Source organism: Eriocheir sinensis, unplaced genomic scaffold, assembly GCF_024679095.1.
Source record: "Eriocheir sinensis breed Jianghai 21 unplaced genomic scaffold, ASM2467909v1 Scaffold496, whole genome shotgun sequence".
Taxonomy (NCBI): Eukaryota; Metazoa; Arthropoda; class Malacostraca; order Decapoda; family Varunidae; genus Eriocheir; species Eriocheir sinensis.
The window spans coordinates 262501-275408 of NW_026111827.1; the positions used below are offsets into that span (position 1 = coordinate 262501).

Genomic DNA, 12908 nt, shown 5'->3' on the forward strand with positions numbered 1-12908 from the left:
CAAAAATTCAATGACAACTTCAACTGGCAATATCTCAGAATCCACAACAGTTAGGAACACAAGATTCTAACACAGGATGCTCCTAACACTCCCCTACAACACCTATAACTGGCAGTGCTCACAACCTTACAGTTCAGGAGATATTTGTACTTAACCAAAAACTTTCCAACCCAAAAATATCAAAAATTCAATGACAACTTCAACTGGCAATATCTCAGAATCCACAACAGTTAGGAACACAAGATTCTAACACAGGATGCTCCTAACACCCACCCACAACACCTATAACTGGCAGTGGTCACAACCTTACAGTTCAGGAGATATCTGTACTTAACCAAAAACTTTCCAACCCAAAAATATCAAAAATTCAATGACAACTTCAACTGGCAATATCTCAGAATCCACAACAGTTAGGAACACGAGATTCTAACACATGATGCTCCTAACACTCCCCTACAACACCTATAACTGGCAGTGCTCATAACCTTATAGTTCAGGAGATATTTGTACTTAGCTAAAAACTTTCCAACCCAGCAAGACACAGCTGACCTCACCTGACCTGATGTTACAGACCCAGGGCCCTGTTAACCCAAGAATTGTGGGTCCCTAGAAAGGTCGGTTTAGGGGCCGCATTATGACCTCAAGTGATGCTTAATCTTTCCTCTTCCTCCTCCCATCTTCCGCTTCTTCCTCCTCCTCTTCATTCCTCTCCTATCTCCACTTTTATCTCCTTCCACAGGCTCGTCAGAAGGCTGCTTGTGTGAGGGACAGCCTGCAATGTCAACAAGGTGATCAGGAGGAGAGACAAGGTGAGGTATTTTTGGCATTTTTCTCTCCTTTCCTCTGCTTTCCCTCCACATCCCTCCACTCCAAATTATTCCTCCATTCTTCCTCTTTAATTTGACACCAAGCAAGCCCCAAAAAGCCCAGTGACAGAGGAGAAAGAGCCTGAAATATGACAACTTTTCCTATCAAATTCTGACCATATCTCGAGAAACGGCCGGAGGAAGGTGTAACATTTTTTGCATTTTCTCTCCATTCCTCCACTTTACCTCTGCATCCCTCCACTCCAAATTATTCCTCCACTCTTCCTCTTTAATTTGACACCAAGCAAGCCCCAAAAAGCCCAGCGACAGAGGAGAAAAAGCCTGAAATATGACAACTTTTCCCATCAAATTCTGATCAAAATCTCGAGAAATGGCCGGAGGAAGGTCTAATATTTTTTGCATTTTCTCTCCTTTCCTCCACTTTACCTCCACGTCCCTCCACACCAAATTATTCCTCCACTCTTCCTCTTTAATTTGACACCAAGCAAGCCCCAAAAAGCCCAGCGACAGAGGAGAAAAAGCCTGAAATATGACAACTTTTCCTACCAAATTCTGACCAAATCTCGAGAAACGGCCGGAGGAGTGTCTTATATTTTTTGTATTTTCTCTCCTTTCCTCCACTTTCCCTCCACATCCCTCCACACCAAATTATTCCTCCACTCTTCCTCTTTAATTTGACACCAAGCAAGCCCCAAAAAGCCCAGCGACAGAGGAGAAAAAGCCTGAAATAAGACAACTTTTCCTACCAAATTCTGACCAAATCTCGAGAAACGGCCGGAGGAGAGTCTTATATTTTTTGCATTTTCTCTCCTTTCCTCCACTTTCCCTCCACGTCCCTCCACACCAAATTATTCCTCCACTCTTCCTCTTTAATTTGACACCAAGCAAGCCCCAAAAAGCCCAGCGACTGAGGAGAAAAAGCCTGAAATATGACAACTTTTCCTTTCAAATTCTGACCAAATCTCGAGAAACGGCCGGAGGAAGGTGTAACATTTTTTGCATTTTCTCTCCATTCCTCCACTTTACCTCCACATCCCTCCACTCCAAATTATTCCTCCACTCTTCTTCTTTAATTTGACACCAAGCAAACCCCAAAAAGCCTAGCGACAGAGGAGAAAAAGCCTGAAATATGAAAACTTTTCCCATCAAATTCTGATCAAAATCTCGAGAAATGGCCGGAGGAAGGTCTAATATTTTTTGCATTTTCTCTCACGATTGTGGTTGACTGGTGAAGGGTAGTGGGATGGTTGTGGTGGCAATAGAAAGCCAAATGGTGGTAGTTTTTATGGTGGCAATGGTGGTGATGTTGGTTGTAAGGAAGTTATGAAAAAAAGAGAAAAGTTTAAAGGGATTGGTGGAGAAAAATGGAAGTCTGGCCGAGATTCTGTTGTAAAAGTCGGTGAATTTTCATGGATTGTGGTTGACTGTGGTGGGCTAGTGGGATGGTTGTAGTAGTAGTAGTAGTAGTAGTAGTAGTAGTAGGTTACCTTTGAGCAGGAGGAGTAGTAGTAGAAGTAGCAGTCGGCATCCTTCCTCTCGCCCAGCATCTGCAAAAATGTAAAGAGCTAAAATATATATAAAAAAAACAGGAAAAATATTTATAGGATGTCTTCAAACTTTGCCTCACAGCTCGACATCCACTAGAGACAGAGAGAAGCGGATTGCACGGATGAGTAGAGGAAAGACCAAGCTATGCACTGTAAAAATTTGATCCCTCTAACTCAACTCTAAGGTGGTGAAAAACCCAAAAAACTCCAGTCATCTCACGCCAAAAAATAAAAAAGTCCAGCAAAATGTCTTCAAACTTTGGGTCACAGCTCGACATCCACTAGAGACAGAGAGAAGCGGATTGCACGGATGAGTAGAGGAAAGACTAAGCTATGCACTGTAAAAATTTGATCCCTCTAACTCAACTCTAAGGTGGTCAAAAACACAAAAAACTTGTCATCTCACCCAAAAAATCAAAAAGTCCGGAAAAATGTCTTCAAACTTTGGGTCACAGCTCAACATCCACTAGAGACAGACAGAAGCGGATTGCACGGATGAGTAGAGGAAAGACTAAGCTATGCACTGTAAAAAATTGATCCCTCTAACTCAACTCTAAGGTGGTCAAAAACACAAAAAACTTGTCATCTCACCCCAAAAAATCAAAAAGTCCGGAAAAATGTCTTCAAACTTTGCCTCACAGCTCGACATCCACTAGAGACAGAGAGAAGCGGATTGCACGGATGGTTAGAGGAAAGACTAAGCTATGCACTGTCAAAATTTGATCCCTCTAACTCAACTCTAAGATGGTGAAAAACACAAAAAACTTAAGTCATCTCACGCCAAAAACCGAAAAGTCCCGCAAAATGTCTTCAAACTTTGCCTCACAGCTCGACATCCGCTAGAGACAGAGAGAAGCGGATTGCACGGATGAGTAGAGGAAAGACTAAGCTATGCACTGCCAAAATTTGATCCCTCTAACTCAACTCTAAGGTGTTCAAAAAGCCAAAAAACTCAAGTCATCTAACGCCAAAAAATAAAAAAGTCCAGCAAAATGTCTTCAAACTTTGCCTCACAGCTCGACATCCACTAGAGACAGAGAGAAGCGGATTGCACGGATGAGTAGAGGAAAGACTAAGCTATTCACTGTCAAAATTTGATCCCTCTAACTCAACTCTAAGATGGTGAAAAACACAAAAAACTTAAGTCATCTCACGCCAAAAAATCAAAAAGTCTGGCAAAATGTCTTCAAACTTTGGCTCACAGCTCGACATCCACTAGAGACAGAGAGAAGCGGATTGCACGGATGAGTAGAGGAAAGACTAAGCTATGCACTGTAAAAATTTGATCCCTCTAACTCAACTCTAAGGTGGTCAAAAACACAAAAAACTCAAGTCATCTCGCCCAAAAAATAAAAAAGTCCAGCAAAATGTCTTCAAACTTTGGCTCACAGCTCGACATCCACTAGAGACAGAGAGAAGCGGATTGCACGGATGAGTAGAGGAAAGACTAAGCTATGCACTGTAAAAATTTGATCCCTCTAACTCAACTCTAAAGTGTTCAAAAAGCCAAAAAACTCAAGTCATCTCACCCCAAAAAATCAAAAAGTCCAGCAAAATGTCTTCAAACTTTGGGTCACAGCTCGACATCCACTTGAGACAGACAGAAGCGGATTGCACGGATGAGTAGAGGAAAGACTAAGCTATGCACTGTAAAAATTTGATCCCTCTAACTCAACTCTAAGATGGTGAAAAACACAAAAAACTCAAGTCATCTCACGCCAAAAAATCAAAAAGTCCGGCAAAATGTCTTCAAACTTTGCCTCACAGCTCGACATCCACAAGAGACAGAGAGAAGCGGATTGCACGGATGAGTAGAGGAAAGACTAAGCTATGCACTGTAAAAATTTGATCCCTCTAACTCAACTCTAAGATGCTCAAAAACACAAAAAACTCCAGTCATCTCACGCCAAAAAGACCCAAAAAGTCTCTGGGCTCAGTCATGTATGGGCCGAGATGTCTCCCTTGTCTCTCGGGCTCAGAAGCTGCAGGAAAAGTTGTCATATTTTGGGCTTTTTCTCCTCTGTTCTCAGGCTTTTTGGGGCTTGCTTGGTGTCTACGTGGAGAGAAAGAGTGGAGGAGTAATTTGATGTGGAGGGACGTGGAGGGAAAGTGGAGGAAAGGAGAGAAAATGCAAAAAATTTTAACCTTCCTCCGGCCGTTTCGCAAGGTTTGGTCAGAATCTGCAGGAAAAGTTGTCCTATTTTGGGCTTTTTCTCCTCTGTTCTTAGGCTTTTCGGGGCTTGCTTGGTGTCTACGTGGAGAGAAAGAGTGGAGGAAGAAGTGGATGTGGAGGGACGTGGAGGGAAAGTGGAGTAAAGGAGAGAAAATGCAAAAATATTAAGATTTCCCTCCGACCATTTCGCAAGGTTTGGTCAGAATCTGCAGGAAAAGTTGTCCTATTTAGGGCTTTTTCTCCTCTGTTCTTAGGCTTTTCGGGGCTTGCTTGGCGTCACATTAAAGAGGAAGAGTGGAGGAGTAATTTGATGTGGAGGGACGTGGAGGAAAGGAGCCCAAAACGCCCAAAATCCCTCACCTTGTCTCCCCTCCCGCTCGTCTTGTTTACGTGTGGAGGAGAAGATCGGCGGCCATTTTGAGATCGGCTGGAAAATGTTTAGGCTCGTTTTCCCTTCGTTATTTTATTGGGTGTTTTTTTAGCGTCTTTGGCTGTTTTATTTTATTGAGTGTTTGGTTTATTATTTTCCTGTTTTATTTGCGGTGTTTTATTCCCTGTGTCTGTCTCCAGCGTGTTTCAGGCGTCCAAAAGGAGAGGCTCGTCAAGGGGCTTTGCTTCAAGTGTTTTCTCGATTCTTTTGTCTCGGTTTTTATGTTTTTTCAACCATTTATTTATTTATTGACTTATTTTCTTTACTTTTCTTCATTGGCGATTATATATAGGCTGTTTAAGGCCCGCTCTCTCTCTCTCTCTCTCTCTCTCTCTCTCTCTCTCTCTCTCATTACTAAACTACCTCTTAGATTACTAAACTACCTCTCACACACCTCACCCCCTTTCCTAATCCCCTTCACTTTGTGTTTTTATCTCTTTCATTTCAGCTAAGATGGCACCTAAGAAGTGCAGTACTTGTAACGGTAGCTTCTCAGCTCACTTTTTTACAGGGCGTTCTGCTGTCTGTCGACTGTGCCTGTCCAGGCAGCATCTCGAGACAAGACTGCAGGAGCAGGAAGAGAAGATGGAAGAAGGCCAGAGTAAAATAATGGAGCTTTCTCTCACCAGGCAGCATCTCGAGACCAGACTGCAGGAGCAAGAAGAGAAGATGGAAGCAGGTCAGAATAAAATAATAGAGCTTTCTCGCACTGTTGCCTCCTTGCAGGAATTCATCCAGGCTAACGTTGCTGTGGTGCCAAACCCTTCTCCAACCGCCCCCTTGCCCTCAGCGGTACCGTCGACACCAGCGGACAACACCACGCAACGGGAGGATGCTAGTGGCACCGACCATGATGGCTTCACCGTCGTGAATGGAGGAGCCAAGCCAGCCAGACAAGCGATTTATCCTGTTCATTGCTTCAACAGGTTTGCCATTCTGGAGGAGGAGGACGAGCAGGAGAGCACCTTCCTGGTGGGTGACTCCATGATTCGCCAGCAGGTCGTTGAGTTCTGCGGCAGAGTTCCTCGTCGAAGACGGAACTATTGCTATCCTGGTGCTGGGATCGACGACATAACTGCTGCTCTTGAGGAGATCTCCCCCCAGGCTACTAATGATTCACTGTTTGTTATCCACACAGGTACGAACGACGTCACCACGTCCTGGTCTGAGGAACTCCTGGTGTATGAGCGTAGGCTCATCCAGCAGTATACGACTAAATCCCCTAACATTTTGATTTCAGGAGTTCTACCACGGACTTGGGCGGAGAGCGACTTTTTCAGTAAGGCCTTCAGCCTAAACAACCGCTTACAGACTCTTTGCAGGGAGCTTGACGTGGAGTTCCTAAACGCATGGGACAATTTCTATGGACAAAATGAACTTTTCCACAGGGACGGATTGCACCTTTCTCCCATCGGGGCAGCCAGACTCGGAAGGCTCCTCAACGAAGCAGTGCGTGTCATCCGAGCAAAAAACGAGTCACGGCCACGTCCCTCCACCCCGCCCGTGTAAATAGACGCCGTGCATCAACAAACCCGTAACCGTGATCCCGCAAGTACCACCACCTGTATTACCAAGCCTCTAGATAACTTAAAAATCCTTAGTTTCAATGCGCGTAGCCTAAGAAACAAATTTGATGAACTGAGATGTCTTGCTTTAACAGAAAATTTTGACATAATTGCTATAACCGAAACATTTATCGACACCACAAATATTGATTTAAGTTCCGAATACAACATAGATGGCTACAGACTCTTCAACAAAGATCGTGTAAACCGTAGAGGCGGTGGCGTCGCCCTTTATGTCAAAAGCTATTTGCAACCCACCGACAAAACACCGGGAAACAGTAACGTTGAACATTTGTGCGTGCGAGTAAACATTGCAAAAGTCAATTTAAATATATCTGTCACCTACAGACCTACCTGGCAATCACTCGATGACGACCTTGAAATGTACAGCGTCTTAAGGCAGTCACTTAATAACAACGACTCACTGATATTAGGAGACTTTAACCTCCCCCATATCGACTGGGCGACACTGTCAGGTACAGAAGGCGAGTCACATAGAATGATCGAATTTCTAGAAGAAAATTATCTAAGCCAAATGGTTTCTGAGCCAACTCGACAAAATAATATACTCGACCTTGTTATAACGACCCAAGATAACCTTGTCAGTAATGTCACGGTAGGAGAACACCTCGGTTCTTGCGATCATAAATTAGTGCGCGTCGACATTAAAGCTCAATCATCAGTGACTGAAAATAAAGTAAAGGTGCCCAATTTCAAAGAGCTAACTTCGTAGAAATCCGACAAAACTAACAGAAATACAACTATCAGATGACGGCAACGTAGAGGAAGCCTGGCTAAGCCTTAAAAATCACTTACTCACTCAGCAGAACACATTCGTCCCCTTGTGCGAGAAGCGAATTAACACTAACAAACGCCCACCGTGGTTTAATAGCGAAATTAAACAATCAGTCAATGAGAGAAAATTGTTTTACAGGTTAAAGAAAGAACAAAGCACGCCCGAGAACATTAGACTCTATAATGATGCCAGGCGACGAGTAAAAAGACTAGTAGGTCAGGCAAAGCGTAGATATGAAGAAAATATTGCAGCCAACTGTAAAAATAACCCGAAATCTTTCTTCAGTTACATAAACAACAGAAAGGCGATCAAAAGTGGTATTGGACCTTTAACAAACAGCGACGGTGCACTAGTGACTGACAGCCAACACATTGCAAACCTCTTAAACAATTACTTTTCCTCGGTGTTTAATACTAACAGTCTTCCTCTCGCTACCACCAACACCAGTACTATTGTAAATCTCGAGCATGCATTGCCTAATTTTGAAATAACAACCGATGAAGTCCTTAAAGCTCTCCATTCACTTAAAACAAATAAAAGTCCTGGACCTGACAAAGTATATCCAACTCTGCTGAAAGAAACGAAGAGCGAAATACTCTCCTCCTCACAACCGTATTCAATATGTCCTTGCGACAAGGCATCGTCCCTTCAGATTGGAAAAAGGCTAACGTGACACCGATTTTCAAGAAAGGAGACAAAAGTACCAGGTAATTACAGGCCCATTAGTCTAACTTCGGTTGTAGGTAAGCTACTTGAGGGCATAATTAGAGACAAAATTGTGAGTTACCTTGAAAGCCACTCATTGATTGGGGACTCACAACATGGCTTCCGAAACAAAAGATCCTGCCTATCAAACCTATTAACCTTTTATAACGACCTCTTCACTGTTTATGACGTAACCAAATCACTGGACGTAGTCTATCTTGATTTCCAGAAAGCGTTTGATAAAGTCCGCATCATAAATTACTTTACAAATTAAAGCAAATAGGTATTGACGGTCAAGTAAACCAATGGATCGCGAATTGGTTGAGCAACAGACAACAAAAGAGTAGTGATTGACGGATTTAACTCAGAGTGGGCGCCTGTCACTAGTGGCGTCCCTCAGGGCTCGGTCCTTGGCCCAGTGCTCTTCATTATTTACATCAACGACGTGGATGTTGGACTCAATAACCGCATTAGTAAATTTGCAGACGACACAAAGATTGGTAACTCGGTTCTCACTGACGAAGACAGGCAAAGCCTCCAAGAGGATTTGCACAAAATTTCAGCTTGGTCGGATAGATGGGAGATGCCCTTTAACGTAGACAAGTGCCAGGTCCTTCAAGTTGGAACGAGGAATAAGAAGTTCGAATACGAAATGCGCGGCGTTAAACTCAAAGGCGTTCAATGCGTCAAAGACTTGGGGGTCAAAATCGCGTCAAACCTCAAATTCTCACAGCAATGCATCGATGCAGTAAATAAAGCGAACAGAATGTTGGGCTTCATTAAAAGAAACTTTGTATTCAAGAATAAAGATGTAATACTCCCGCTCTACAACAGTTTAGTCAGACCCCACTTGGAATATGCGGTACAGTTTGGTCCCCCACCATGCAAAGGATATTGCTAAATTAGAAGGTGTTCAGCGTCGGGCAACGAAAATGATCCTTCCTTGCGCAACAAATCCTACGAAGAAAGGCTTTCTATCCTTAACATGTTCTCTTGAGAAACGTCGCCTCGAGGAAAATTGATCGAATGTTTTAAAATACTTAATGGTTTCACGAATGTAGACAGATCAACATTGTTTATGATCGATGACAGTCTGCGCACGAGGAACAATGGCGTAAAACTCAGATGTAGACAAGTAAATTCAGATTGCACCAAATTTTTCTTCACCAACGTTGTAGTGCGAGAATGGAATAAACTTCCACCATCAGTGGTCCAGTGTAACACGATTGACTCCTTCAAAATAAGCTCGACCGTCACTTCCTTCAACTTAATATCAACTAGAGTAGAAATGCAACGTTTTGGAGTCTTCTGATTAATGTAAAATCACTTAGGTTTAAGGACAGACCACCAAGTCTGGACCATGGGGTCTGTGGTCTGATTTTCTATAAATCTCTCTCTCTCTCTCATAATTATAGTCTGAGAGAGAGAGAGAGAGAGATTTTTCTCTCTCTCTCTCTCCAATTGAATAAACAAATGTTCTTATTTAATATATTATAGCCAACTGAGACGACCTTGTAGAGAGAGAGAGAGAGAGTCACACTATATATAAGCGCGTTCAAGTCAACAATTTTCAGGTCATCGCTGGCGTTCGTCGCGTCAACTCACGCTCTGCCGACGCCCACACACACACGTCCAGCCATGAAGAGACGTCTGGCAGGCGGGAACACTCTGCGATCCCTTCTGCTGCTGCTGCTGGTGATGGCGCAGAACTGGGCAGTGGACGCCTCGCAAAATCAGAGCTGCGCCGAGGCTGCCATAGTGCTCGGGGAAGGGGAGGCCCGCATCACGGCCGACCAAACAGGGGTTCATAGTGTGTATATTTCCGATGTCGTGTACCTGTGGCCCGAGGAAGGCTTCATGGGCGTGGGTGTGCAGGCTCTCGTCGACACCGCCACAGGACCGGTGAGCGTGGCCGCGTGGTTCCCCGAGGACATGTTCCCCGACGTCACCAAAGCCGCCTGGTGGGAGTTGAGGGTGTATGTGATTCGCGACAGTAACCATGTGTTCTTCAATGTATACCTTGGTGATAGTCGGAAGGCGTGTCTCTCTAGGGTCACCTTTAACAGCCTACAGAGTGTGGAGGTGGTGGGTTACGGTGCGTCGCGATGGAGACACGACACACCACCACCTGGCTGTCCCTATCGAGGATATAACCGCTCAGCGCCCTTTCCAGAATCATTCACTTGCACGGCGCCCCCAATCATCCCACCAGCCACTACATGCCCGCCCACTACACCCCCGCCCACTACACCCCCGCCCACTACTTGCCCGCCCACTACTTGCCCGCCCACTACACCCCCGCCCACTACACCCCCGCCCACTACACCCCCGCCCACTACAGCCCAACCCACCCCAGAGGCCACTACATGCCCGCCCATTCCAGTGGAGGTGTCGGAGATGATGGCAGTTTTGACCGTGATGATTGGAGACATGTACCACACCCTACAGCGTCTCGAAGCGGGTCTGAGTAAGTGTGTGTGTGTGTGTGTGTGTGTGTGTGTGTGTGTGTGTGTGTGTGTGTGTGTGTGTGTGTGTGTGTGCTCATGTTATAGGCTGGTAGGGGAGGTAACAACAACAACAACAACAACAACAATAATAATAATAATAACAATAATAATAATAATAATAATAATAAACACTATATAGTAACCCAGCCCCCTCCTCTCCCTCCTCCAGAAGCGGCCCGGGTTCCTGCCTGGCCCGGCAAACACCACGCCCGGCCGCGCCCTCAGCCAGTCCGCCACAGCCCGGCCTCCACGAGAAATTAGGAGCAATCACAGCGCTGAGCCAGGCTGCCCGCTGCTGACGTCACTGCTTAGACTATATACACAGTTGTACTACGGGCTGCTTCTGGGCGGCATATTTCCCAAGTCTCTTACGGTTCAGCATAAGGAGAAATTAGGAGCAATCACAGCGCTGAGCCAGGCTGCCCGCTGCTGACGTCACTGCTTAGACTATATACACAGTTGTACTACGGGCTGCTTCTGGGCGGCATATTTCCCAAGTCTCTTACGGTTCAGCATAAGGAGAAATTAGGAGCAATCACAGCGCTGAGCCAGGCTGCCCGCTGCTGACGTCACTGCTTAGACTATATACACAGTTGTATCACATATACGCCCCGTGATTGTCTCCATGTATCTCCCTTAAGGACAATAAACAGCCATAGAATATAGTGAAAGAATGTGTTTCCCTTCCCTTCCCTTCCCTTCCCTTTCCTTCCCTTTCCAAGACTTCCCCTCCCTTCCCTTCCCTTCCCTTCTCTTCCCTTCTCTTCCCTTCCCTTCCCAAGACTTCCCTTCCCTTCCCTTCCCTTCCCTTCCCTTCTCTTCCCTTCCCTTCCCAAGACTTCCCTTCCCTTCCCTTCCCTTCTCTTCCCTTCCCTTCCCAAGACTTCCCTTTCCTTCCCTTTCCAAGACCTCCCCTCCCTTCCCTTCCCAAGACTTCCCCTCCCTTCCCTTCCCTTCCCAAGACTTCCTTCCCTTCCCTTCCAAGACTTCCTCCTTCCTTCCCTTCTCTTCTTCCTTCCTTCCCAAGACTTCCCTTACCTTACCTTGGGTCCCAAAAGTCATGCACATTGGGTCCCAAAATAGTAACCACACATACATCATGAATGGGAGACCTCTGCAGGCGATGCAGGAGGAAAAGGATCTTGGAGTCACTATCAGCAGCGACCTGAAACACGCGAATCACTGTAAAAAGCCTACAGCAACACTATGCTCGGGTTCATAGCGAGGAACTTCGAGTCTAAAACACCAGACGTGATGCTAGCCTTGTATAATTCCATGGTAAGACCGCACCTCGAGTATGCAGTACAGTTCTGGTCTCCTAATTACAGAAAGGACATTGCTTTACTGGAAAGGATTCAACGACGCGCCACAAAGATGATTCCAACCTTCAGGGCCCAACCGTACGAGGAACGACTCAAGCGACTCAATCTCTTTACACTGGAGGAAAGACGCCTACGAGGGGATATGATTCAAGTCTTCAAGTATCTGAAAAAGTTCAATAACGTCGATTACTCCAAATTCTTTGAACTGCAAACCAACTCAAGAACTATAAATAACGGTTTAGCCATTCAGTCGAGTCGATCATGTAACACAGACATTGGGAGGAGTTTCTTTTCAAACCGAGTCATCCGCCACTGGAACAACCTTCCCTCAGAAGTAGTAAATGTGAATACCATCAACTCCTTCAAGTATAGAATCGACCGTCACTTCGCTGCGTCGGGAGTAAACTGAATAACGAGGTGCTGTCATCTGCTCCCCAATATCGAGGTGCTGTCATCTGCTCCCCAATATCGAGGTGCTGTCATCTGCTCCTCAATATCGAGGTGCTGTCATCTGCTCCTCAATATCGAGGTGCTGTCATCTGCTCCCCAATATCGAGGTGCTGTCATCTGCTCCTCAATATCGAGGTGCTGTCATCTGCTCCCCAATATCGAGGTGCTGTCATCTGCTCCCAATATCGAGGTGCTGTCATCTGCTCCCAATATCAGTGCTGTCATCTGCTCCCCAATATCGAGGTGCTGTCATCTGCTCCCCAATATCAGTGCTGTCATCTGCTCCCCAATATCGAGGTGCTGTCATCTGCTCCCCAATATCGATGTGCTGTCATCTGCTCCTCAATATCGAGGTGATGTCATCTGCTCCCCAATATCGAGGTGCTGTCATCTGCTCCCCAATATCGAGGTGCTGTCATCTGCTCCCCAATATCGAGGTGCTGTCATCTGCTCCCCAATATCGAGGTGCTGTCATCTGCTCCGCAATATCGAGGTGATGTCCTCTGCTCCTCAATATCGAGGTGCTGTCATCTGCTCCTCAATATCTAGGTGAGGTCATCTGCTCCCCAATATCGAGGTGCTGTCA

At 45.5% G+C, this 12908-nt stretch overlaps 1 protein-coding gene and 1 long non-coding RNA gene across 3 annotated transcripts in view; one reads left to right on the top strand and one right to left on the bottom strand.

Annotated features, from left to right (window-relative positions):
• Positions 1-5211, bottom strand: part of LOC126992622 (uncharacterized) — a 7082-nt gene extending 1871 nt beyond the window's left edge. The window contains exons 1-3 of one of the 2 annotated variants that reach the window (XR_007746842.1): positions 4908-5209; positions 2315-2374; positions 555-772 (exon numbers count right to left, since the gene is read on the bottom strand). This is a non-coding gene — a long non-coding RNA (uncharacterized LOC126992622). Of the gene's footprint in view, positions 1-554; positions 773-2314; positions 2375-4907 lie in introns of both variants that reach the window. The other variant, XR_007746843.1, reaches the window with a different exon arrangement.
• Positions 5212-9604: 4393 nt separating this feature from the next.
• On the top strand, positions 9605-11215 carry LOC126992617 (E3 ubiquitin-protein ligase arkadia-C-like). Its single transcript, XM_050851430.1, has 2 exons — positions 9605-10510; positions 10720-11215. The coding sequence occupies exons 1-2, from the start codon at positions 9682-9684 to the stop codon at positions 10809-10811; spliced, it is 921 nt and encodes a 306-aa protein (XP_050707387.1). The 5' UTR covers positions 9605-9681; the 3' UTR covers positions 10812-11215.
• Positions 11216-12908: the final 1693 nt, after the last annotated feature.